This window comes from Dermacentor silvarum, chromosome 7 (genome assembly GCF_013339745.2).
Source record: "Dermacentor silvarum isolate Dsil-2018 chromosome 7, BIME_Dsil_1.4, whole genome shotgun sequence".
Taxonomy (NCBI): domain Eukaryota; kingdom Metazoa; phylum Arthropoda; class Arachnida; order Ixodida; family Ixodidae; genus Dermacentor; species Dermacentor silvarum.
This window is the reverse complement of record NC_051160.1, coordinates 68,675,607-68,702,535: the sequence shown is the minus strand read 5'-3', so window position 1 is coordinate 68,702,535 and position 26,929 is coordinate 68,675,607. Positions and strand designations below refer to the sequence as shown.

General features: G+C 44.1%; 2 protein-coding genes across 4 annotated transcripts in view; one reads left to right on the top strand and one right to left on the bottom strand.

The window, feature by feature from the left end:
• The window catches only part of LOC119458157 (uncharacterized), an 80,314-nt gene extending 64,973 nt beyond the window's left edge, over positions 1-15,341 (top strand). Inside the window, exons 2-5 of one of the 3 annotated variants that reach the window (XM_049670807.1) lie at positions 8,707-8,853; positions 9,901-10,002; positions 11,822-11,923; positions 15,013-15,339. In XM_049670807.1, the coding sequence (XP_049526764.1) occupies positions 8,707-8,853; positions 9,901-10,002; positions 11,822-11,923; positions 15,013-15,047 (386 nt within the window). In that variant the 3' untranslated portion in view covers positions 15,048-15,339. Of the gene's footprint in view, positions 1-8,706; positions 8,854-9,900; positions 10,003-11,821; positions 11,924-15,012 lie in introns of all 3 variants that reach the window. The other 2 variants (XM_037719981.2, XM_049670808.1) reach the window with 2 other exon arrangements.
• A 4,790-nt stretch (positions 15,342-20,131) lies between these two features.
• LOC119458155 (uncharacterized) lies at positions 20,132-26,124 on the bottom strand. Its single transcript, XM_037719978.2, has 4 exons — positions 25,679-26,124; positions 21,897-22,009; positions 21,519-21,605; positions 20,132-20,623 (listed from the first exon to the last, which is right to left on the bottom strand). Exons 2-4 carry the CDS (start codon positions 21,967-21,969, stop codon positions 20,373-20,375), a joined length of 411 nt encoding a protein of 136 aa, XP_037575906.1. The 5' UTR covers positions 21,970-22,009; positions 25,679-26,124; the 3' UTR covers positions 20,132-20,372.
• Between the last annotated feature and the right edge of the window lie 805 nt (positions 26,125-26,929).

Genomic DNA, 26,929 nt, shown 5'->3' with positions numbered 1-26,929 from the left:
GCCATGTAATGCGTAGGATGGATAACCGGTGGACCATTAGAGTTACAGAAAAAATTCCAAGAGAAGGGAAGCGCAGTCGAGGACGGCAGAAAACAAGGTGAGGTGATGAACTTAGTCAATTTGCAGGTGTAAGTTGGAATCATCTAGCTCAAGACAGGGGTAATTGGAGATCGCAGGGAGAGGCATTCGTCCTGCAGTGGACATAAATATAGGCTGATGATGATGATGAAGCTGCAGCTACCTAAATGCGACAGCTTGACGATTTACTAGCCGTTCTCATCGCAACACATACATCCACAACACGTGTTTGACCTCCCTGACGCTTGACACAGTTATCACATCAATTCACACGCTAAGCTGACACAATTGTGTGCTCGCCAACATGGGAGAGACGCAGTGTTGTGAGAACCAGAATCGTGTAGCGCATTGTTCGTGTAATTTAAATATCCCCAGCGCAAGTTCGCATTCGCCTGACACCGGGTCGCGCGGTGTCGCAATTACTGTTTCGAAGTCGAGCACAACACGTTTCTCACGTTAGCAGTCCCGCAGCGAGGCCATTGTACTGGTTAGTAGCAGCAACTGTGTCTTACTTTGTCAACTGGGTTGTGTTGAACTCTTTCGCTTGCGAAATGATTTGAGCTACACTAATGGTCCGACACTTGAAGCTGGGTAGTTAAATATAAAATAGTAACTTCGTGAGTAAATATTAGCAATCAAAAGACAGCGCATTGAGCCAATCGGAATGTTCGGATCCCTCCTACAGCAGCGTCTTAAATGTATACTAATAGAAGCCTGAACAACAGCTAGAAGCACCCGAAACACTAGATTCCTTTCTACCGCTAATCCATGTGTCTATAGAAAGTTGAAAATTCAGCCGATCGGTTCCACTCGCTCTTGCTAGTCTCCGGAACGCAGCTAACGTAATCTGAACGCACTGTCGCCACGAAGAATCCAATACAATACTTTTGTCCCTCCTCCTAGGAGCGTCCGGCATTGTTAGCACATGGCGCGCGAGCGTGCCTCCTGGTAGCAACATTACGTTCTGCGAATCACGTCTCAACGGCAGAGATCCGTGTGCTAATCTGTGAGCCACTATCGGGTATCGTCGCGCGGCTTTCGTTTTGTAAACAGGCCGACTTACAAATTAGCGTACGACAGATAGCATGCCAGAAGAAATCTCACTCGCATCCTTGTCTTTGCTGCTAAGACACACTTCCTGTGAGAAAAAAAAACAAACATGGAAAGTGGAATGGAGACAGTTTGTTTCGCACTCATTCTCACGGCCATTCGAATGGTCCGCACCACTGATGAAACTGAGGGAAGCTTATCTATGTTTTCCGGCTGTGCCTGTCTGGCGACCAAGGCATTGGCAGCTTGCAGCTTTCACTCGATCCTTTCCGTGTAGTGAAACTAGTACATAGACGCAGAAGGATAACAAGAAGGACACAGCGCTAACTTTCAAGAAGGATTTTGCTACCTTGAACGAACGACACCTATACCTTCCACACATTACGTCACAGACACATGTCCACTCGTAGTGATTACAAAATGAACGCTCAGCGTTGAAACATGGGAAACAAACCAAATGGTCACTACTACTGCTAACGCAAAGTGTCGTTGTTCTTGGCAATTAAATCTTTGCGTGTCAGCATTGTTCTCTGCGTTCACGTACTGGTTCCGCTACACTAAAAGGATTTCTTAACGAGGTATTAACCAACCAAATCTAACACTGCAACGTTAAATCATTGTTCTTATTATTAGTGTTAATACACATGTAGGTAAGATGCGTATTATACTTCGTGAATAATATCATGGATAAAAACGCAAGTTCACATAGGTGAAGCTTCTGCATAAAAAATGTTTTCTATAGTACGTGAGGCCATAACTTGACATGTACTGAAACCCGGCGACAGAGCGCTTCTTTCTTGTTTTCTCGTGAAAACATTGTCGAGAATTATTAAGCAGTTGATTGCGGTACATTGTTAAAAACTAGCTTTGCATTTTTTGACAAGCTGGACCTGAACTTGAGTCAAAGAAAACTGACCGCACTCGGTTTATATTATTTAGGCTCTTAGTCCAACCGTACATGATCGGGCTGGGAGCATAATATCACAGCGGGGCCTATCCAGCAATACGGCCATGTCACTCAACCGCTGTGACCACTCCGAACCACTGTCTTTCTTCTTTAGCCACGTCTGCGTGACAGCAACATCGGTGGTTCGAGCAGCTGTAATTGTATTGGTCTACTGCAATTCGCGTATAGTAATAAAGACCTTTGACACAGTAGGCTGGCACATGGTGTCTACGATTCACATATATACAATAAATATAAAGATGAAGAAATTTTGAAGGTATATAGACGCCTGAAGGGGGGGATGCGACGCTAGTAGCAGAGATGAGGAAGAGGACGCTAGTGGCTGACGTCTTAGGGTGACAAAAGTCAGTGAAGTGTAATCTGTATAGCGCTGGTCCAGTTATCCTTTACAGGAAGGTAATTGATTTTTTTCTTATGTGCAGTGTCATGCTGCGAAGAGAAGGCCAGCTTTACTAGTATGAATGTGGCGTACAGGTCCAAGGAATGTCATGAAGTCGCCCACAATTGGTGATCGGCAGAAATTCTGAAAGAGCGAAAGATGCTATTTTCGATAGAATATCAATAAAGTATTAAATAGCACTTGTATAATATTGTAAATTTAAAATTTAGGCACACCTAGGCGCTGATTCTTTTTTTTCTGAGCTATATTGTGAAAATCCCAGCACCTTATTGGGATAGTGGAGAACACGTATTTTCCTTGGGTGCTAGAGGCAATTCATCTATTTCAGCAAAGAGATGAGTGGTCCGAGTTTGCTAATTCCTCCTAAAAGTACACATGCTGACAAAAGAGCTGCTTACAAGCATTGCGTGTGCTGTCGAAAGTTGCATAACTTGCGCATGTTGCGTAACGCACATTAAAAATGATGGCCCCCTACATTTTCTTCTCTTCCGTATTGCATCAATCATTCTGAAGTAAGGATGCAAAGAGGCAGTAATAGGAGGTAGTCTTAAATAAAGGAAGTATCAAGAGCTGCATTCAAGATATAAAAAAAAACGCGTGTAAGGTTGGGTGGACGGAGTTGGGGGCGCATTGAGAACTAATTATAGACTACCAATTTTGCTCAGCTTGGCAGTTGGAGCGTCGTTTGTTTCTACTTTGTTGTTGTTTTGTTCTTTTTCTTAGCCGATAAAATCCAAGCAACGGCCTTCTCGTAGACCCGTAGACCACTTCCGCGTTCAAGGGCCACAATTAATACCGGACCCGGACATTAATCTCTCCTAAAGTGCTGCCCACGGGCTCTCTGCTCTGGGGGCTATTGTATACTCGTCCTGAGAGCTCTTCTCGACAGTATAATTAGTGGTCATATATGGCCTGACCTCGGCTCTGATTTGCATTTTAATACCGGCGCCGTTGCGCGTGGATGGTTTAAATGTGTGCTACGCACTTTGGTGTGCGAACGGCGGCGCGTTAGCTTTATAAACCAGGAATCATCAAAACCGACTATTTACGTTCGGCCCATGGACTCAATGAAATAGCAATTGAACGAATGCTCGAAAGACTCAGAATGTATGACCTGAGAACGATTAAAAATTGAGCTACTTCGCAGGGATTCGCGTTAGAAAAGGTTAACCGTGGAGACACGGGCGCGGGAAAAGGAAGCAACAATAAGATCAAGAGAGTCGTGACCCGTGAGTAGTTCCCACACCCACTTTTTCACGTACTTACTTAGAAACTAGGGAGTAGATGTAAAGTTGACTTTGTGCCAAGTGGTTAGGAAAGTCATGCGCCATCGTGCAGAGAAAGAAGTAACATGTGAACGGCGAAGAAAGACTGGCAGGTATTACGGAAAGCACAGTGAATTCTCAGAACGTCCTAAGGACGTAGTATACGTATAACGCTACCTTTACCGGCGGTCACTTTTATGTAGGACAAGCAGGCGAACCGGTTGCATCGATCAGAGATTAAATGATCATAAAGCGCCGTTAACGGGCGGAATGCCACCTCACCTCTCGCTGCACTCTCGGGATTGTAATTGAGCCCTAAAATTTGTTGACAGTATAGTATATGGTCGAAGAAGCGCGTCTTGTGCTCGACGCTTGGCATACCAATAATAGCGGAAGCGCGTGCGTTGGCCAGCCTTGGATCATCTCACATAAAGTAGAAATAACGTATACCTACTGGGCACAAAAAACATAACTGGTGTACAGGGCACATATTCGCAAAATTATCTTACATGAGACCCGTTTGTAAGAATAAATTTCAGGAAATCCTGGCGCCAGAGGAATATTGTTAGCGAAGCCGACAGACCGACTGCAGAGAACCGCTACGAATTAAAAGCGTTAACAATTCGGTCGCTGCTTTTGGGGCTTCAACGGTAAAGTTTGCATGCCACAGGACTCACAGCGCAGGAGATAACTCTTCACTGTTTAGATCGCGGATTCAATGTTCAACAAAGAAGAAGAAAATGTAGAAGGCGATAAAGAGCGAAACAAAACAACCGGTAGATGTGTAACATCCCTTGCACTTCTACCTGCCACTGGGCAGTGCCCTTACGTCACCTTCCAACACTGGCGGTCACCACGGACACAATAGGTCTTCCAAAGTGAAGGCGCCGCGCGCACTAGCCGTCGCCGAGCTGGCGCGATCGTCGACCCCAGTCAACCTAGAGCCACGCAACCACCGAGCGGTCACCATTAGCGATCAGGTTTTGCCAGGCGTGCCGCGTCTCATTGTTTCCGCTTCTGTGGCGGTGAGGAAACAACACGACATGTCGCCCGCTCTGTCTACGCCTCCGTTGTGACACCGAGCACGCTGGAGCGAGTTTGATCGGCTGTTGCGAACATCGTTGCTGCATTCTTATACAGGACCAGAGACAAGTCGCAGTGTTGACCTGAACTACGTAGACGAAATTTTTGACCTTTCATTTCTATCGTTCTTTACCTCAAAACAACAGAAAAAGAATGCATATCCAACACAATGTTGGATTCTAAAGGACGCTAAGCTTGTTTGAGTTAGCGAAGCGGCAGCAATAGTGGATGACATGGACAGGGCCTCCTCGACTGTAGCTTTTAGTTGGTGTGTCACTAGGGCCAAGTCAACGTACGGTGCCTATCGAGGGTCGAAGATAATTGAGAGGTATATGCATAAGGAAATGCAGCTGATATGAAGATAAATTTAAGGCTTTCATATCCATTTTGTCAAAGCGCAGATAGTCATAGGTTTTTCTGAGAATGCGCAGATACCCAGTGGTCCAAGTTGTCTATTCTGACACGTGTGCAGCCGCTCATATGGAGCGCCACTTACCCACAAGCAAATACCAAAAAGCCCAAGTGGTCTGCTAGGGGTAGAAAGAGCGACGAACGCCAAGTCCCAGGAAAGAGGCCAAGAAAGTATCGCTTTAATATTGAGAAGCCTCTGAGTACTCTAAATAATTAGCTATAATAACTTTTCCATGAACCAGTTTCGGTTTTGTCTTGCCAGAGGCGTATTTGTCATGATATCAAGCAGATGGTGGTCACGTGGAAGGAGATACTCGCAAAGTTTGGCTCTCGTTTTGGTTACCTCGGTAGTCTGCTATGCTGCTACAGGGGAACCCGCAACGAGTAGGAGCAACGCAGCCGACCGAATGAACCGAACAGAGAGCCAAAGCCTCACGATATTATGGTGCGACGCGACCTTTGTCTTTGTCACGATGTCTTGACGAATACATACCCCTGGTAAACAAAAGTGAGACTTGTTGGTAGAAAATCTAATATAGTAAAACTATTTAGGGTGGTCAGAAGCTTGCTTGGTTATTTTCCGAGGCTTTCGAGGTACAGTCCGTTTATGTAAGGGGAAGGAAAAGTCAAGAAGGTCATACCAGCATATAGTTAAAGGGACACTTAGAGAACAATGAAATTGGTTGAATTAGTTGCTTACCCCTAAACAATACCGAAAATGGCTTGCTTGGCGTCATAGGAGGCTTGGTAAAAAACTAAGGACGCAACAGAGAAAAACGTGGGGTGACGCTGCCTTGAAGTTCCAGATCCAGGTGATCCGTGACGTCGTAGATTTTGATGGCGTGTGGTTAGGCCTAAAGTTATTCGCTTATCGGTAAACTACGTTGTGTTCTAAACTAGTTCAAAAGTGAAATTACAAGAACCTTTAATTACTGAACCTTACTTTTACGAAATTTTCGCAATAGCTACTATGGCTAAAATACAAAAAATATAGATACTTTGACAACTGTGATGTTAGGTTGACGTACCGCCTACGAGGATTCGGTGCAAAATAAAAAAATGCAAATTTGACCTTTGTTCCCTCTTTTAATAATAAACCGATTACCGCGAAATATTAGAAAACAATGTTTCGAAAGAAGTATGCTTCATTGGCCTGAACCGATCTACCATTTTCTTTAACGACCCTTCCGAGGCGGACACGATGAATATTATTTTAATAAAGCTCAGATAACATTTTCTTACCACACCTTAGAATACTGGATCAAAAGGGGATTTGGCATCTGAACTGGCATCTGAGCATACAGAAAACAATAACCAATAACTAAGGTGTCATTAGGTGCAGTTTCTTAGGAAACGATTCAGTTGCAAGCGTATGCGCACAGTTGTCGAGCACTTTCCAGATACGCTGACCTTCAAAGCGGATGAATGCATTAACAGGGCAGCAGTTGGAGATGCGATGTTTAAAATATTGGTAGGAAAGAACGCGGGGGCAATATTTGTAGAAACGAGGTTGTTAATGGCACAAGTAACTTTGGAATATAGGGATAGCGGTTTTAATAAAGAAAGGAATGATCAAGGAAAGATAGGCAAAACGCTAGGCTACAATAGATGTAGTAAAACCTCATTAGATAAAGTAAGGTATAGGTGGCTGTCTGTCGGCGCCCCGCTTTAAAGGTGATTTCAATATAAATCATCATCATCCTCATCATCATGTCTTATGTGGGTCTAAATGTGCGTGTAGTTGTCGAGTAAAGGTCGCGGTGCACAAAGTTTGCAATGAATGAAAGTATATGTAGGTGACCAGCTTCTAATTAAAATGCCCGCGCATGAACACATGAATTGAGACGTTATATATATATATATATATACATATATATATATATTATATATATATATATATATGTGTGTGTGTGTGTGTGTGTGTGTGTGTGTATCAGCACAATGCGTTGGCGGGCAAGTTGGTGCGATTCCATAATTACTTGATTAGCGCAAAAACGCAACGGGCACGTGAAAGACGACAGGACAAGGCGCTATATATATATCTATATATATATATATATATATATATATATATATATATATATAGCTGAATGTGCAAGAATGAATGCCGACAAGGGTCTACATTAAAAATAGATTATTGGGAATAAAAAACAAAACATAAGGAGTGTAACTTTTGCGCCTGACAGAAGCGTGCCATTATTCCCCCGGCGCGTCACGCAAAGGAGACAAGGTCAGTCATCTCCTTCATATCACATGTCTTCGACCAGCACAAAGGCTTGCGGGAGCCTGACCCCGGCCTGAGAAGGCCTGTTCCAATGCCGTGTCAGTGTGTCGAGTTATGTGCACGTAATGGCCAATGGTTTGGCATCGAAAGAATAAAATGGAAGGCGGCCACCTAGACATTGTTCTTTACGGGTCACTGGTCTCTGATATTGGACGCTGGCACTAAAGAACCCATGAGTGCTCGCTCTTTGTCAGGCTTTTCTTACCAGTGTTTGTTCGTGTATGGAACGCTAGGTGGACACGTCGTCGGAGCAAACAGTAAAAGTGAGAGAATAATAACGAAGACCCTTGACAGATTTCAATTGGAACACATAAAAGTAGCGATTCTTTCACCCTTACTCAAGCACCACTTAGGAGGGAGCAACATAGCTCAGCACCCCCTGAGCGGCCCTAACATTCTTCAATTACCCTCAGTACCTTAATTTTTTATTAATCTCTCCTAATGCACACAGGCGACAGGCGACATACCACTCCATTTCTTGTCGCTAAAGACGTGAAGACTATACCAGGCTTGTTAAATTTTTGTCTTTTGAATACTCTTGTCAATACTTTTCGTCTTTCATGGGCAGGTGTGACAACGCATTAAAGTGGGGGAGACTATGCAGCACTTCCTGTGCCACTTTACCCGTTTGGTCGGCAAACGTCAGCCACTTCAAGGCGCGCTTAGCCAACTTGACGGTCTACACTTTACAAAGGCAAAGATATCAGTAGCTAGGAGAGAATCATTATTTACGAAAAATGCCACGTGCGCTCCGGTCACTTTTTTCTTAAAGAGAACGTACCTAAGGCGCTTGTAGACACCCTGTGTCTACCACGTGTATTCCCTGCCATTTTGCTTTTCCCTTCTCCTTTTTCTTTCAATCCTTCAGCCCGCTTTCCTCAAGCAGGGTAGTCAGCCGGACGTCCGGCAGATTAACGACCCTGCCTTTTCTTGTTTTCTCTTGATCGAAATATCAAGAATGTGTATAAATTTTCTATGACCTATGAATAAGGACTAGAAGCGCTGTCGTAAAAGCAAATGAATTTGTTTATTTATTGTTTTAGTTGTTACTTTCGTGCCAACTCACGTATGTCTCACATTTGAACTTCTCAATTTGCTTACACTTACATATTGTATCGAGGGAGGGAGTGAGTTTCACCCTTCAACTCTAGGCCCTCCTTCCTCGCAGAGCCCAAGATAATGTGTCCCAGCTTCGAGTGCCCGACGGAGTTTGGATGCCGTGTAGTACGTGAACGTTACACGGGTTGTGCTCACTGCGACTGTGCGGATATCAACAGTGCGACGATTGAGACTGATGAACGACGTAGAAAACCTTGTGAGTACCTTCGTTTATTTCCATCGGGCGAGATAGGTCGTAAAAAGCGAAGAACAATATGCCTCGGGTGCATAATAAGCCAACTTTGGTAACCATATATAAGGTACCATACTGTCCGTTTCCGAAATTTTGACATTTATTAAGATCTAACGTATTTCTCATTTTCAATTCTTTTCATATTATTTTTGTGTAGCATAGCGACCACTCAATTTATTTTACCTGTATCCGTACCAAGGACACTAACCTTTTTTTTTAGGGACTTAGAAGTGTCCTAATGCTTGAACTGCTTGCTTAAAAGTTTTACTGCTCAGAATAGCAAGAAAAAGACCTAGTAAATTGTGCTATGCACTTTTGTGGTTGAAGAGGGCACCGATCAGTGTTTCAGCGGTGCACTGCAGCAGCACTACAGCTGCTATCGCAGCTTCTGTGCATTCCAAAGATATATAGTTGTTGCAGTGTTGTGTACAAACAAAATGTTGACGCATTTCTTCTGACGATCTTTTAGGATTGACGAGCGCTAAAAAATTGCCATTTAGGAGAATTTGATAATGCACAATTTACAGCGGTACAGAGATGGTCGTTAAATGAAGGAGAACAATAAAATAAATTTATTCAGTATTTAGCTTAACGGTAGATTCAGAAGCGGAGCTCCTTGCTTCTTGCAGATGCGTACCAGATGTAGTGGTTTCTTCAGCGGCTGATCTTAAAACCTGTTTCCGAGTATTTAGCTAATTAGCACGTTCTTGGCAAAGTTGCTTCATAATTGATGAAGACTTTCTATCGCAATTAAAACAAATGCAAATAACGAAGGACCGTACATGAGAGACTCCACGGGTAATGTTAACGCCTAGTGTCCGGTCCTCTACTATTTGTGTTTGTTTTAATGGCGCTGCAGCGGATTCACAGAGAGCATTCTTTAGATATAAAAGCTCGCCAAACTGTTGCCAAGTATGACGGCCACGTCTGAAGCAAAGTGCTACGCATGTATAAATGAGCTTAATATTCCATCTTTGATCTGCACTGTTTTGTCTCTAATTTTGCCCTCAGTAATTATAGACGAGCTTCTCGAGTGTCCTCGGTTACGCTGCCCCACTGAGCATGGCTGCTACGTTCTGCAGAGGACCGGGAAGTGCCCCTACTGCAAATGCGGTGAGTACGCGGCATATTTCGGTCGCGCGGTAAATTTTTTGCACAGCGTGATGCCTAGACATAATAAAACCCAGGCGTCTGTCGCTTTGACTGCAGATGCTCCACGAATCACAGCGCTGTAAGTCTAAAGAAACTAGCAATGACTGCAATGAATGTTTCTGCACTACACACATTTACTCATCCGGATCTCATAAATACTGTGAACAGTACATTTGAGTTCGGCATCCCTCTAAACTTCAGAACCGATGACGTGATAAAAAAAACTGAGAAAATGTAAAAAGAACTGTTACTCATGGAGAACTTCGAGATAACACCAAAGCCACGTGGAGAGCTCCTAGACAACTCTTACAGGCTCCCGCGCGAGTTGAATAACTAGGATAGCTTGCGTGTCGCAAAACACGCGTGCTGTTTACAGAGCCACCTATTTGCAAGCAAGACATAATAGACACACGGGATTAGCCCAGCCATGGCGTTATGCTTAGAAGGCAATGCGTGAAAGCTGACATTCGTTCAATTCGACGGCAAGTGCCACTGTTTACGTTGGGCTGCACGAGAATGTCAATAACGAATAGATGCCATCGACTAATTTTGAAGTTCCTAACTGCTAGCCGCCGTTATAGAAAGGCTGTACATTGCAGAACAGTTTCACTCTACAGAATGTTGCTCATTGACAGCATAAGAAGTACTCTACAGCATCTTGCAGTAACGATGGCTAGATGACTAGTGGGTCGCAGCCTATAAGCATCACGTAAGAGTCCTACATGCCCCCAGTTATGTGAATTGTTCCCCACAATCTTGATCCGGCTTTACAGTTCCTACTTGATTGCGTGCTTCTCTGCGCGAAAAAAAGAAGGAACTCTGCAAGGGCACATTCACAAGTCGAGCGCAAATCCTGTCAGTTGATGTTTATGTGGATTGTTCTTTTTTTTTCGCTTAGACAACTGCGCGACAACAGTTACCGACTATACCACCTAGATGCTCGCGTGAATTACAGTTCCTACAATTTTACAAGAATTTGGTGAGATAGTAAACGCAACCCTCACTTCATTTGAAAGTGGTATATGTTCGCATGTACGCTCAGTTTAAATGTTCTATTGCAAGTCCGCAACAGATACAAATGTCGTCTATTAAAATGTTCGAGTGCATGTCACTTTATCTAAAGATAAAAATGCACTTTTGAATGTTGACTTCACGCCACTACTGCATAATGTACAATCCTAGCAAAACACACTATTTGTGCGTGTTCAGCCTTCTTGTGTAGGCAAAGATCACTTCTTTCGTATAACAAGAATGTCAACAGTCACTATGAAATTAACTATGCCAGGATTTGGTGTGAATAAACATGTCAAGAAAGAACTCACTGAAGCTACTAGACAAAAAATACGGTCGCGAACATGTTCAGTTAAAGCGAAGACTTGAGATTTCTTTTTTATGCTATATAAACCACGTCTCATGCTAATAAAGTAACCTCTATATTGACCCTTTCACGTCTGCAGACGCCATGACATTTCGGGTACGAAACTCATTCACAGCCATCAAATAGGCAGCTTAGGAATGTATAAATTTAATGACCCGCTCTGTGTTATATTCACCGCCACCAGCCAGAGTATTTCTTTACCTTGCTGATTAAAAATGTATCATTTCTGTGAATACAACTCAAGTCTCAAGCTTCACTATAAAATGCCATGCAGAAAGTTGTTTGTATATTTTTGAGAGTTGCTGCAGGTTCACCCTCAATAGTTGTTTTATTTTAGTGCTGCTTACTCGTTGAGCCGCATTGCACTTGCAGTGTTTTACTGCTCTTTATCACTCTATGCAGCGTTGGTGGGCAGCCTCTCATGTCCGCCGATCGGGAACTGCCCGGAGGAGTACGGTTGTCTCGTCAGGCAGAGGAGAGGAAAGTGCCCCTATTGCAAATGCGGTACGTTCTGTGGTAGAGAATCGCTTGACGTATGTATTTCTAAACATGAAGAGGAAAGAAAAATGAGGGAGAAACCGGCAGGTTAGCTAGTTTGAGTAGCGGTCGGCTATCCTGTATAGGGGAAAGTTGGGAAAAGAACAAAAAGAGATAGGTGGAGATAAGGGACCAAAATAGAGCTAGAAATGCTCGCATTAACACGATGCAACACGCAAAATTTTAAAAGCCAGTCAGAAGTTATTAAACATTGTAGCGCAACACTCTTGCAGCTTCAAGTGCTTAACTGGCTCAGGATAGCAATAGAGAGAACGAAACGACGTTTTGTTAAAACTAGTGCCAGTTAGTTTCTTAAGAAAACGTCGTTTCATGCATTGAAGCACAAAAGTAACTGGAACGCCAATGCATTTCTCCGCGAAGTTCGGGAATAATTATCTCGAAACTGGTGTGAACTCCACGGCTACGATATGTAAATTGCAATATGGGCAATAAGGTAACTAGTTAAAAACTTAATTAGTGATTTTTTGTCAGTTGTTCGAATAAGCATTTCAATTTTCTTGCAAGTAATGTCCGCCTCTTCTAGTAGAGCAGCTCATGAACTAGAATTGTGCTATCTGTGTCACAGGCAACATTTAAGAAATTTTTTAAGTGTTCGCTTAAACACCCTGTATATTTGTGCCGCGGCCCGTGAATATACCACCCAGCGTATTCCTAGAACACCATCTAAGAAGCTTCAGCGCAGCGCTGAACCTTGTTCCGGCTTTAAATGCCTAACCCTCAGGGCAAAACTGTTCAATTTTTTTCTTTCTCGAAAGGTATTAGAAGAAAAAGAGGCACATCCAGTGCATTCACCTCAAGGTCGTTTACTCATAGGGCAGTCACCGTTAAAAACAGCTCCCAAGTATATTGGCAGATAGAACGAAAAATCAAATTGCATGACCCGCAAGACTGAAACCGGAGGAACATTCCTCGGGCACATTTTCGACGTCCGCTCTTCGCAGCATCCTCAACAAGCACCCGCATCGTGATATAAAGCACGCGCGTAGACGTGAAGGGGCATGAGGCCCACGCCGGAGGCCAGCTTTCGCAAACGCTAGTGCTGATGGGCAGGAGCACCTGGCCAAACAACTTTCCGAAATTACGCCCGGAAGCCAGACGCGACGTGCGAGTCCATGCGTAACGGAGTGCCTGACCCCTAATCGGTCACTTCCATGCACACACGCTACTTGGCTCGCACAGTGACGAGGCAACCTACCTCCATGTTCCATTAGAGCCCCAGCACCTTTATATAAAACGGTTCCTTCCCGCTCCCCAAGACGGGCCCTCAGTGAACGAGAAGCGTGTGACACGGCTTTTTAACATGAAAAGACAAGAGAGGCCTTTCTCGGCACTGCGTCGACGATTGTCCCCCTTTACAACCGCGGGGCGAAGCAGAAAATTGCCGTGCCAGAAAGACGACCTACCCGACCCGTGTGGGGTGAATGTGCGTACGTATGTAGCAGTTCACAGTGGCCGCGCAGCTTCGGGAGTGCAAAACTGGGCTTTGCATATACAGGGTGTTCGAACTATCATGCACCAAAGTTTAAACTTATGCAAATGCAACGTGGGCGGACAAAACCAAGGTAATGTTGTGTGTCGCCGCTTTTTTTCCGCCTAATTACATAATTTGTCCTAATTATTTACCACCTCAAATATTAGAATTAGATGAAAAGTATCAATGAGAAAATTGTCAAGAAACATTAAAGCCTCCCGATACAGCTTTCTGTTGCTCAATACGTGCTACGTAAAAGTATTTTTCCGAGCGTGAAAGAAGGCCGCGAATACACGCTGAGTGTCTCGAGCGGCTAACGTGGCGGTGACAAATAGTCACCTAGCCAGCTTGATTTGATCAGGTTTGTTGTACTTTTTGTATACATCTCCTTAATCTTTTTTGTCTATCAAATCTCGAAATAACTCACCGGACTTTCAATAAATTTATTGTTGTTCTTCGTCTTCTTCAAGATCTATATTGTACCGCTACCTATGACTGTAATAGATCGGTCGTATCAATCTCTTCCTTTTTTTCCCACTAACACTCCAAACTTCTCTTGCTTATCTCGACCGCTGACCAGTGGACACTTCCCCCAGCCTCCTCTGCCAGCGAACCGCCATCTCTCGTCTATTTAGAGAGATGTCAAAACCTGGCTTGCGGTGATGCCCATAGCTGACGTTGTGTTGCCGTAAGCTAAGGCGCTCTTACGCCGCCTAACGTTCGCAACTTACCTTTTGGTAACACGCTTTAAAGCATTCATAACCTAGACACTCTATTTATTCTTTCTACTTGTTATGTGTCTTGCACATGTCCCGTCGAAGAAGACAACTTTAAATCTCTCCGATCTTGCAATGCACAAGTGTTCCCGCTTATGTGCTTTTCATAAAATGTATTATTAATTAAAGCCTCGTCTTGAAAGACACTTTCTTTTCCTACGCACATTTTACCTATGTCAGAGAAAAGATTTAAGCTAGGAGTTCCTGCTCCCAAACGAACATGTTTAGCAACTAAGTCTGCTGTTTATCCTGCTTCTAGGTAAATTGTACCTAGAAATTGTACCATATGTACCTCGTTTTAGTTTTTCATCCCTCCATTGTGGAATGCCTTCGAGCCTTGGCAATAAAAAGCGTGGTAAATAAATAAATAAATAATTGATGGAATGGATAAGCATAGAGTGCACTCAAGTTCGGTCCGATCAGGCGGGTTCCTATGTCCAAGAAGCATCATCTACAGTAATGTCCCCACATGGTTTGCCAGTTACATTGTAGTTCAGAAAATATCGACATCAACAGCGCTGTTTGTTGCTATACCATGTCGTAAAATAGAACCATTGTGTCTGGTATAGCCAAATACCCATCTTAGCTCGACATTTGCAGTCTGCACTCTGGTGCCCCCTACAACGTTGCTTGAATTCCTTAGACGAGCTACAAAGGGTAGCGTGTATACTTTATGCTTTGGTGAACTTTTACACTTTTGACAATTTCCACGCAATTCCGTCTTGAATTCATACAAAAAAAATATTGTTTCGCATGTTTTAGCGCTCATGTCTGATTTTCTTATGCAGGTTACATGAAGCAAGGCCCACGCAGTGGGGGCTAGGGCGAATACAAGAAGACGCATGCATGGCCTTGACGACGAGCGTGTGGACAGAGAACAGATTACGGGGACCTTTCATTTGCTCTGAATTCTACTACATATGTCACATGGGCTACAATATACACAGACTCACCACTGTCCGAGAACCATTTGCTCGATTCTTTTATTTAAATCACGCAGTGTAATGAATAAATTATAATTAATTAAACACGACTAATACGAGAAAACGTAACTACATGCCGAATAAAAGTGTGTGCTTCTTAACACGCATCACTTGATCACTCATTCTGCCCTGTTTATTCTACCTGTCGTAGTCGTCGGACCGCGTATGTTTCTGCTCTGTTTCGCTTAGCGGGCTCAAGCTATATAATTTGATAAAGCTCTTTACCTCTTGTATGAATGAGCGCTCTTTTGAAACCTGGTAATATTTTTTTTATCCGCCATAAGCAGTTCATAAGAAATCTTCATTTCTGTGGCACCTCTCCACCAAACGCGGCCGTCATTGCCAGTACAATTATGAAGTGTTTCCTGCGAACATTTTCCTTTTCCATGCTTTGCGAACAGGTAAGTCCGCCAATGCAAATGAATCCCTGTCAGCTACAAACGGTGTTTATCCGGCGTTCGTATTTTCAGTGTTCGGCTGTTTTAAATCGATGCTATTCGGCCTTGGAACCGGTATTTCCCGAAAGCTTGTTGGAAATACAATGACAGTTGCGATTACAGGGAACTTGGGACCAAGGGCTTAGTCCACTAAGGTGCCAAAAGTGGTAAGCTCTCTCAGCACATTTTAAATGACTCCGGCAATTATATTTAAAAAAAACAACAACATAGGTGTGTACAAATATGATTCGCTGAATACTACTGAAATTGACACAGCACGGACAGCGCGTCGCAAGTGTTACGCTTATGGCTTGCGGACACACGGTGATGGCTATCATTTGACATTTACGCGCTTCTTTTTCGCTTCCTTTACATTTTTACGTCCATGCGTGTGTCGCTAAGCACTAATGAGACCGTCACTTTTAGGGCCACCTGTCGTGCATTCATTCAGGAATGTACGAGGCAAGTACACAGTGAAAAGAATAACTTGCAATTTGAGCCAGTTGCTACAGGTTCACCGCGGTGTAACGGTGAAAACGTTGTGGTGTTTTACATGCCATAACTACGATGCGAGTATTGGGCACGCCGTAGTTGGGGACTCCGGAATAATTTTGGCCACCTGGTGCTGTTTAAAATGCATCTAATTCTTAGCACACGTGCGTTTTTTATTGCATTTTGCAACCATTCAAGTGCGGCCGCCACGGCCAGCGTAAACTCTCGATCACGAGTTCAGCGACGAAACACCGTAGCCACTATAGCTTACAGCGGTGGGTATTTTGGCATAACGGGCAACAAACAGAACGCAGACGTGAAGCGGACCGTCATTATTTGTCTATTTTTATGAGCATGTGTAAGGACTGCTTTCATGTAATTATTTCAGTCGTTGTAATAGTATATTTTAGTTGCTGTAGCGCTGTTGCCCACCTCATTCACTTCTGTGTTCTGTTTGGCACCCGATAGATCACATGGTGAGAATTATTGTGCCCTCGAGGGTGAAAAAAGATAAATCCCAGGGCTAACACTTACCGGGTAAGATCGATTCGCTGATGGGGACACTGGAAGTGTTCTTTTTTTTTGGCGAGTTTTTGTGATGAGTGAACAAGACGATAGCTCCTACAGATGACAACGTAGACAGTACAAAATAAACTTTACTAGTTGTCGCTGCAAAATTATTGTGCCAGCCATTTCGATGCGGACCAGGTACTTCGAATTTTTACACAGCTTTGAAGCTCGACTTGTCTGATCGCAGTTGTTGTTTCAGCTAGCTTTCGCGTACGTTAAAAAAAAGACAGCACATTTTTCCGACACTGCAGAATCACACCCCAATTTCCGGTAAGATTGTTTCTTTCGAGTCTTCGCATTATTAATTTGAGTTGTTGTGAATAAACCACACACTTCAATAATCTGCTTGCATTTGACTTACCTGTTTGACACTCTGGCCGCATAAAACACTTCTAAGCCTGTGCTTAAGAAATATAATTTCAAGACTCTACTTGACCCTCACAATTTCGTACTTTACATGCACATCAGCCATACATTTTATCCAATTTTGACAAAATTTGAACTTGGTGGTTATATCTTTTCTGGCACTGGGAGATACATTGTGTACCCTAATTCAAGCACACAATTTGACTTTGCCTACACACCAATCATAACAGGCCCTTTGCGTCAATGAAATATAAACAAGGTCACTTGCTTAATTCACCGATGACACTTCGTGCGCCTCGTACAACCTATGTACACACAGAACAATTGATAGTTTAGTAATTACGAGTGTTTGCAACGATCACAATTAAGCCAGAAACGTTAAACTTTTCGCGCACATCACCCCTAACAATGCTTCCATATCATTGATCTTGAAGAAGGATCTGTTAGCGCACTGTGAAACGTTCAGAATAACGGCCATATAATCTTTCGAGCATTTCTTGAAATATTTTTTCAGAAGATTGAAATTTATGCACACGCAATAAACTTCGCATGAAAATTGACGATAATGTTTTCATTTTTGCTACATTCGATTTCCATGGCAATTGTATTTCTTCCATGACAGCGGTCAAAATTATTAGGCGTGCGTAAAACGCGCCTACAGCACTCCGGAGTGCTCACATGCGTAATTCACATACGTTCTCCCATGCGTAAGTTTGACGTCTTAACTTCCAGCTTTCTCCATGAAATATCAACAATGAGACACATTTAGTTCACGAGGACACCACGGGCATCACGTTTAAAGCAGAAAAATTGCGAGAGATGGATGGATGGGTAGTTATTTGCAAAACTCCTAAGGTATTCCTGAAACAATAAACATTGGCCACCTGTTACACCTCACACGCCACCGTAATTCCCCATTTTCACAAAACGCGAACTAGGCGTGACATAAAGTTATCACGCTACACTGGGAAACAAAGCGGGTAACGGCTGTACGTCACGCTTTCAAAACCTTGCTGAAGCCATATTTCCTTTTAAAGAAGCTGTTTCATCCACATTCTTAACGTTGCCCATGAGTGTACACATTGGCTTCCCGATTTTGGGTAAATTTAACTTTTATTTCCAACTTACAAGTTGGAAATGGATGATCGAGCAAAAAGCTGGTTTCAACAACTTGGCTAGGCCCTACCAACCTTTGACTAGGGACAACTATGACTGTTGTCCTAAGACAGCGTGCTATATTTTGCGCGCTTGTGAAACTTGCTGATAAAGACGCAGAGTTTGAATGCACAATTTACTGCAAATGCACTAATTGCCCGAAGCACCTTCAGTTCTGTCTATAAATATAGTCCATAAATTGCCGCTTATTTGCATCAACTATAAACCAGGCGCCTCCTTTAGTTCACCAAGGGCATTGGAGAAAAATAAGTCGTGACAAGTAAAACGCACGAAAATAGGGTAAAAAATAATGGTTAAGTCATTATTTTGTAAGCTAGTGCCAAAGACAGAAAGTTTTACCATGTAGTACAATACTAGCGCCCCTTTTTCGTGATCTGTGAACACGGTTATTTCTACAACTCTTTTTGGACCCTGGAAAACTGGGAATAGCAGCCCATTCACAATTTGATACTGTTGCTAAAGAAACTATTTACAAATGTTGCATGTATTTCATTCGCTCGAAACTTTGTCCACGCAACTCATAAGTAGTCACAAGTTCGACGAATGTTCGTCTGGTCAGGCAACATCATGATGAAGAAATCGGGGTCATTGATATGAAATAACACTCAGGATGTTTCGGGACCAGTCTGTATGTGTTATTTTCCCCTTGTCTTGGTCAGTACGGGTCACAAAACGACTGTGTGTTTATTTTCACCTTGAATTGGTCAGTGACCACAATTTCTTCAAAGCTTATAAGGTTGGAGGAATATCCTAAAATCTAAGCAATACGATATTGAAAGTTTTTTATACATTAGGTAGACTTTATACGTAGTTTGTAAAATGCATTTATTAAGCTCTGAAATGCCTGCGTAAGTAATTTGCTTCAAAGGCCATGCGTTAAAATTACTATGCGGGTCTTCCACAACATGTCCCCTTCTTCACGCTGTCTGACATGAAATCGTTGTTATAGTTGCTTCTATTAGATTCGCGAGCAAAATTTCTAAATGTTTCACATACCGTCTGTAAAAAGGCAAAAAAAACAAGTGTTGAAGAATCTACATTTAAGCCTTACTCAAACCAGACATTTTAATGTTTTCATGCGTATTACCCTTGGAATGCATCCCATTTCCACTAAATTTAAGCTCGGTGAGCGACGCAGTTGATCCAGGACCGATCGAAAATCCACATGTAATGTTTTCGAGTGCTTCTACTCTCACTAACGGCCTCGTTGCAAAAAAAAAATTTACTGTGGATGTTTCTTTGGGACCGTGAATAGTTGCGCATGAGAGAGTAACAGTTTGTTGTTTTATATTTAACAATTTGGTCTGAAACTTACGCAAAGCCACAAAGCGTAAATGCCGTGAAAATTGCAAGACCTGATATTGTATCGCCACACATCGGGCGATGAAGTGACACATCTCTGCAAAACCCCCATTACTTGGCCATCCATGTAAGCCATTTTGGTGGGAGTTGTAGATGTTGAGATAGGCTGCATCAGATTGATATGTGGGACCACTGTTCCATAAGCGAAAATGGTAGAAGGGTGCAATCAGTTTTACAATTGAAGAAAGTTCTTTCAATGTTTGGTTACTGAATTTCGGCTCCCGTGCTTCATCTAAACGTTTCTTTCGGTTGTGCCATCTTTCAAATTTTTTCTGTCTACATAGCACCGAATACATAAAATTTTACTGCCCCTATCTTGCTCCTTTTGAACACATAGGGTGGTTAGGCGTTTCGGCAAGTCTTCCTACTAGTCTTCAACGTGGAATCTGAACAGTGATAGCCATGACCGTCAAAGTTATGGGAATAGTAATAGCGAAAAGAGAAATGCACCACTGCTGAACCAGGGCTCAAGATTCATTGGGAAGCGTTCGGATGACGTTCAATGACCATTGACAACGCACTTTTTATATGAACTTATAAGGTATCAAGTTGTGTTTTTTATTATGATACATTTTCACATCCGAAAGAGAATTGCAATTCAATAGTACTGGAACAGACTAATAAAAATAACGTTATTTCCGCCGTATACAGAGGAGCATCAAAGAAATAATGACAAATCGTATGCAGTCAGTAATGCAATGCCCAAGGTAGATGTGATAAGTTATCTCAAAGCGGACATACATTGCTTCAGGAGATGGCAAACTAGGGCTTCTTTCCGAGCACGTAGACCTGTTTGCCTCTCCGGCAGTCGCAGTAGGGGCAGGCCCCAGATCTCAACACCCTACGACAACGTAGGCCACAATAGATGGATGGGCAAGCGCGTGGACATTGGCAGCGTCGACAACCATCTGCTTCCAGGACCATCTGGCAATCGCTTTCTTGGCTGAAGCCCTGACACGTAGTTACTTCTTTTTCCTCGTCGTAGTCATCATGCTCGCCAGGCTCACAGGATTCTGCGTGAGGATGGTTGTCGGTGGGCTGATATTGCATTTACAGGGTACTCTCAGAACAAGTATGAAACGTGAACAATAGCCAACGAACGACAGGCAGATTTACCTTTCCATCTACGCTGCTCTTTGACATTGGGGTGTCTCAATCACAGGGAGTTTTGACGTCGCACTTCTCAGTTCTATGTTCTGTAGCATAAGAGGCCTCCTTCCTTAAAAGGCCATTGCGATTGTTCATCAAATTGCGACCTAACTGTGCACTTACCTGCGAATCTGAGTTAACGCTGTGCACTCTAGTGACACTGTGTGTCTATATCTGACGCTGACAATGCTGTGTGACACTGTAATGCTTAATAGAATGAATGTCAGTGCCCACATAGGTTTCTACTATTTATTGTAACCTTGTCTAATTCCTATGCTTTCTTTTCTTTATCATTTCATACTCCCTTTTGTTTCCTCAGTACAGGGTAGCCAACCGGATATATCCGCTGCTAACCTCTCTGTCCTCAGGGGCCGATCACGGGTACCCTCGTGGACTACCCTGTTGGGTGTGGGAAGGTCCTCGGGTGAGCTCGGGGAGTTAGGTGTGTCAAGGGTTGGAAGGGGGGGGGGGGGGTGCTTGCTGCACGCTCTATATTACCAGAGGGCATGTCTGACACCTTTCCCGCGCTACCTCTGGATCGGCCAATATCTCTGTCGTTTCGGTACTACATAATATATATATATATATATATATAATTTCTTGATACTGCTTCAGCGAAGCAATAAATATTGGATAATTTGTCATTGACGAACGCTAAGCACTGCTTCTGTTTCCCTGCATGCATGGTAAAATGAATATGATCGATAAATTCCGGCGTATGGAAGGGGGCTATGGCACTCTTTTCAGAACAGCACGTACTTTCAGGAGACGTCGGCAGACGCTGCACCGAAAAGGTATTAGGTAGTGGCATGTGCTTTGAAGGGTGGCTATGTACAGCATCGTCCACTGTTAAAGAGAACACTTAATTAGCATATAAACAATTATAACTTGTAAGTATCATCCACTTCAAACAAATGAAGTTCTTCAATGTGATGCGTTAAGTTCTAAAGGGAAAAGAGTGTTTGTTAGGCCTTGTTTATTTAAGTGTACTGCACAGTAAGTTAATTTCGGATATATAAGCTTTATGGATGCATGTGTTCCTGTTCGCAGAAACACCAGCCGAATGCATCGATAATATTTAAGGTGAGCTACTGATGGTAACATCAAGCTTACGAGGAAAAAAAATGCATCACTTACTTGGCGGAGCGGTCTGTGCGCACTTGGCGATCAGACCTACCAAGACCAAGCAGGCAGCAAATCTTAAGGCCATGTTCAAAAACACAAGTGCACAAGTGCTGGAACCGCGGGTACTGTTGGTAGAAGACAAGAGCAACAGTACGTCACTTACACTGTCAGAGTATGGCACATTTACATATTTCTAGATATTGCAGTTCCTTCTGGAAATAAAAACAGAAGAGGTTCTGAAGTGTCGAAAAACAATTGTTTAGTGTGGGTTAAACACCCCCAGCTGTCACAAGAGTATAGATGCGTGCTAAGTTTCATTCCACAACTTATAATTTACCCTATAATATTGAAGGTAATATCGGGCTACTGTATCGTTACAAGAAGAGGTTCGATACGGCTCTTGGAATGAAAGCCCAAAGTAGTGCGCGTTACATTGTAGGTGAGCTCCTAACCAACATATGTGTTATTACGACTGGCCTGTGGGATGAACAGTTTGTGCCACGCCGCCAAAGTCGCGGCGAAAGCCCCGATGTTTCAAGTACGCCGAGCCGCCCGTAGCCGTTGAAAAACGCCTCACGACTGGCGACAAGACGTTCTCAGCCTTTGGGCGCGCATTCTTTCTCCTTCCCCACGGCGTGCGCGACGCCCTTATGTCTGCCTGGGCTTGTCAGTGCTGTCTGCTTACAGCGCGCGAGACGGTTAAGCCAGTTCTGCGGTTAAGTTTCGTGTGCGCATTCGCTCCTTCTCCTCGGCGCGAAAGACGCCTGCTGGTTTCTGTGTGTGCGTGTGTGCGCGTAAGCGCCTTTCTCTCTGCTGCGCCAGTGGCGGTTGGAAAGTCTGTTGAACAATGGACTGCGAAATAGCGAGCGGCGGCCTCAAGCGTCAAGAGCGCTCTCTCTCTCCTTCTCCTGAGCGAAATTTCAGCCTGAGGCAGGACTTCAGCCTAAAGCCACTGGATCTTCTAAATGTAGCGAGAGGCTTTGATCTCGCTGCAGTGATACGCGATAGGACGATAACTTCAGCGCGCCTCCTGGTTCTGTCCAAGAGCAGGGCTGGTATATTTTGTAGCGATACCTTTCCTGTAATAATGGCTTTTCGCGCTTATCGCGCTTTGTCAGTGGTCAGAGCGACGGTCCGCTCACGTTATCAATGGGATCAGCCGGCCGTGAGCGGTGGATAAGACTAGTATAGAATAAGTCATACGGCATCGCTACAAAATCGCGGCCCAGCTAGCAGACGACGCGCGCCTAGCGCGCTTCGTTTGCCATTCTCAAACCAAGCACACGCATAGATTTCATTTGATTCGCCCTTGTCCTGCACCGCGCCCGCGTCAGTTTTAGCAGAGCGTCGCTTACGCTCCGCTCCGCTCAGATTTCACGCTCTGAGATACTGCAGGGAACTGCGTAGATTTCGCATCTGATAAGCGCGCCTTGCCGAGACGCGAGCGACGCGCTATCAACTCGGCTGCAAAACGACGAAGAGGCCAAGTAGACACGCTGTCACGCTCCGCTCAGTCGGCTTTGTAGCAGAGCGAGGGATGCGGTCCTCGTTCCGCTGCCGGTATGAGCGTTGTGCGCAAGCGCAATAGCGTTCCCGCTAAGCGGTTGTGTGGAATTTGCTAGCATATGCTGGTCTGAGCGGAGCGGACAGCAAGCGCTCAGCATTGTAGGGTGCCATTGCTGGCCGCTCGGCCAACATGTTACCGACGAGGCGTGTGATAAGATCGGAACGGTATCAAAGAAGAGGACCAGGCTCTTTGCTGCTTGTTCACTCAAAGGGAAAGGGAAAGCAGTGAAAGGCTATAATGCGAGGTTAACTAACGGCTCGGCATGTTAAAGTCGCAGGGCCGTATAATGGGCGCGTTGCATCAGGCGCGCCAATTTTGATTTTTTTTTTCACTTGGACCAAAGCAGGAGGCGCTGCAGGCAGTTCGCGCTACGTTTAGAAAATCCAACTTTACCTCAGCCTTCAGCACAAGCTTGAGCAGTTTTGCTCTCCGTCACGAAGCTTGTACAGCGGACTCCTCCGTAACAATCTAATAAAAAAGTTCTTGTTGCTCGTTACGTCAATTCTCTGCCTGGGCCCCTCCCTGCGGGTCAAGGACCAGACGGATACGCCCACGCTACCTCGACGGTCCTGGGTGGCCGTCTTTAACAGTGTTCAATTTATTGTTCACTAAAGCAGCACGTAAAAATAAAAATTGTGGTGTAAAAAAATCAGTAGCGATTTGACGATAAATGCGAGGGAAAGCCTGATGCATTACGCGGCACCTCTTAGAGGTTCCGGATGTATGATGTAAACCGCCTTCACCACATTGCAAACTGCAGTTTAGGAGTCCGCACGGCACACGTCCTGCCTCTCCGAGTAGCCAAGAGCAACTGACTGTTGACCGGAGCAGATCACCGTCAGTTGTTCCATAAATATAAGCTCTCCATCTCTACCACCTGACTGGATTTCCACCATTCACTGACATATAATTTTTTTTCCACTTTGGCACTCCTAATGCTGATGCATGCAGAACGGGCTGACACTAGAGAATACATTTCGAAATGATTTAGGGAAGCAATTAGGCAGATAGTTCTTAACATGACACTAACTGACATTTTCACCGAGTCATGCAATTGATGTTATAGCAGGGCTTGAAGCCCGTCGATCCTTAGGAGATCGGAGGTTGTAGAGGAGCAAAAAGCGCCCGGTGTCCCATTCGCCGGCATCATTTGTCGCGGCTAATCTCACCCGGAAAATTGAAAGTAAGCTGCCCAATCGCTTCACTACTACGCCCCTACTGATAGGGGCGTTGGTGTTCCGCTAGCAGTCCCCGTGCGTGACGTGGATTTAAACGTTTCTCCGCCTAACAAACGTAAAGCAAGCCTCAATCGTTATCAAGCTGCATTCTCCAGGTTTGATAAGCAGTGATGTGAAAAGAATTATTTATCGCATTTTCGCTATTTTTAGAAAATGACGCATGCAACTTTTAGAGACCCAGTATGGCTCAACGTCTTGATTAGATGTAATGAGGAAAGTGCCAATTCGCAATTATTTCAAGAAAAAAATTACGCAGTAACATATGGTGATCAAGCGTGCATCGCGAAATGCTCATTCCGGGAGCACAACAATGATATCAAGGTTAATGCAACAATGACTATAGGTACAGGTAGCAACGTCTATAACTACCCGGACCAGCATTGAAATTCACAAACCGCGTAATGCCCTCTTTGCAAAGTCTTAGGAACAGCATTATGATACCCTCTGTTATGCAAAGTATCGGAGATCTGATTTGGCTTTTACCAACACACGCGAGTCAGAGAGCAACAATGACCATGTGCGAAAGCATTTCCCAACAGGCCCAAATATAGGTGACTTAGTTTGAAAACTTCAAGCGCTTGGGAATAGGCAGGCTTCACTAAGGTTCGCATAAGTGCATTTTCTTCAAATTAAAATTGCCTACCAATGCCAACTGTGTAAGGTTTATGGCAGAAGGACGCAAGTACTGGCTACTGTTGTAGATGTACAGGCTAATTACTATTCTACCTATGCTTTGGAAGCCTGTGCTCTCTGTCTAAAACCATAAACTATTCTTCTAGCCCTTTGTTGAAACAAATAATTTACTTGGATGGACCCTCCTAGTGTATTACAAACAATGCTCGTGAAAAGAAAATCACACAATTTTTTGGCAGCGATACAATCGGTGTTGGTATAAGAACATTTCAGGCACCATATGAAGACACTGATATATAAAAAAATCGCCATAAATTGACAACGTAAGCAAGCAAGCAAACACTCGGCACACTTACCTTCGGTGACTTCCGACGCCTCTTCTAGAGAGGAAAAGCACCTTCGGCTGACTAGAAGGATAAGTCTCCAGCTAATCACACGATTCTCACTTTCTACTTGGCAATGTGCACATGTTCACGGCAGTGCAGTTGCCAATGAATGACTGCTGTACTTTGAAGAGGACGAACAACGTGCTTTATGATCGTGACGCAGCCGAAAACGCCTAGGGGGTGGCTACGCGTCGTCGCCTTCACCTAATGCGACGCAGCTTCAACACGCCAGTCTACGACGGAGGAGCAGAGGCCACGGACGGTAGTTTCGAACGCTAGTTGGCAGCACTCTAACAAATGCAGCCGCAACTTGCGCGGACACCTTGCCAGAAGCGATGGCATAAAACTGCTATTTGACGAAACGTTCTCTGAATTCTGAGCAGTCTCCGTGTGAGAGCCGAAGAGAAGCGCATGCCTGTTTTCCTACCGGAGGCTATTTCGCCATTTTCGCGGACCCTCTTTCATACAGTTCCGTTCAGCGCAGCCAATGCTATCTGGGCCGCCGCGCAATATTCAAGCGTCAGCTCGTGACAACAGCCTTTATCCCCGAATGCTTTACATCACTGCAATCGTTCGATAAATTAAATACAGTACATATGAGTGAAGTCTCCAAGACAGCGCCCAGGTGCAGCGAGCACAAAAAAAAAAACGAAGCATGCAGTCGCTCGTGCATAAGGTCTACAGGCATGAGCTTGACTCTAGAGTCTACCATCATGAATCTAACGTCCACAATGCTGAACCGAAGTACTGGTGCCTAGGACGTAGCTTGCTGTTTTCTATTTTACCTGCAAATGCTGCTTGCGACGCCACGCGTGCACGTTCTTCCCGAGAACGTAACTTGAAGTGGAAAGAGATAATTCGAGTACAATGAAGCGCGCTAGGCACGAAGGATGTAGTGGCGGCTGTTTCTTTTTTTGTTGAGTCTATGATCAATGGCGTATGACTCATTGGCATTTGGGCAAGCAGAGAAGCAAACGCGCGAGAGAAAGGTAGCAGCGATGTTTTTTTTTTTTGGCCACTTTTCGAAGCGGAACCAAGATGCCCGACGTAGAGCTACAGCGTTGGCCAACACTCGCAGTGAATGGTTTGTCTATGCGTGAGAGCAAATGCATAACAGCAGGAGTGGAAAAGAGCTGACTCAGTGCCGTAACTCAGTTACTATAGCACCGCACGATACATGTTCTATGTCGGCAAGGTATGGCACTTCAATCGTGCTTGCAA

Bases quoted from the DNA above. Each gene is read 5' to 3' on its own strand.
- LOC119458155 (XM_037719978.2), bottom strand. From the start codon at position 21,969: ATGGCCTTAAGATTTGCTGCCTGCTTGGTCTTGGTAGGTCTGATCGCC. The intron at 21,606-21,896 runs GTAAGTGATGCA...TCTCTTTAACAG, and splicing joins CGCACAGACCGCTCCGCCAA to TGGACGATGCTGTACATAGC. The intron at 20,624-21,518 runs GTACGTGCTGTT...ATCCTCACGCAG, and splicing joins TCTGCCGACGTCTCCTGAAA to AATCCTGTGAGCCTGGCGAG.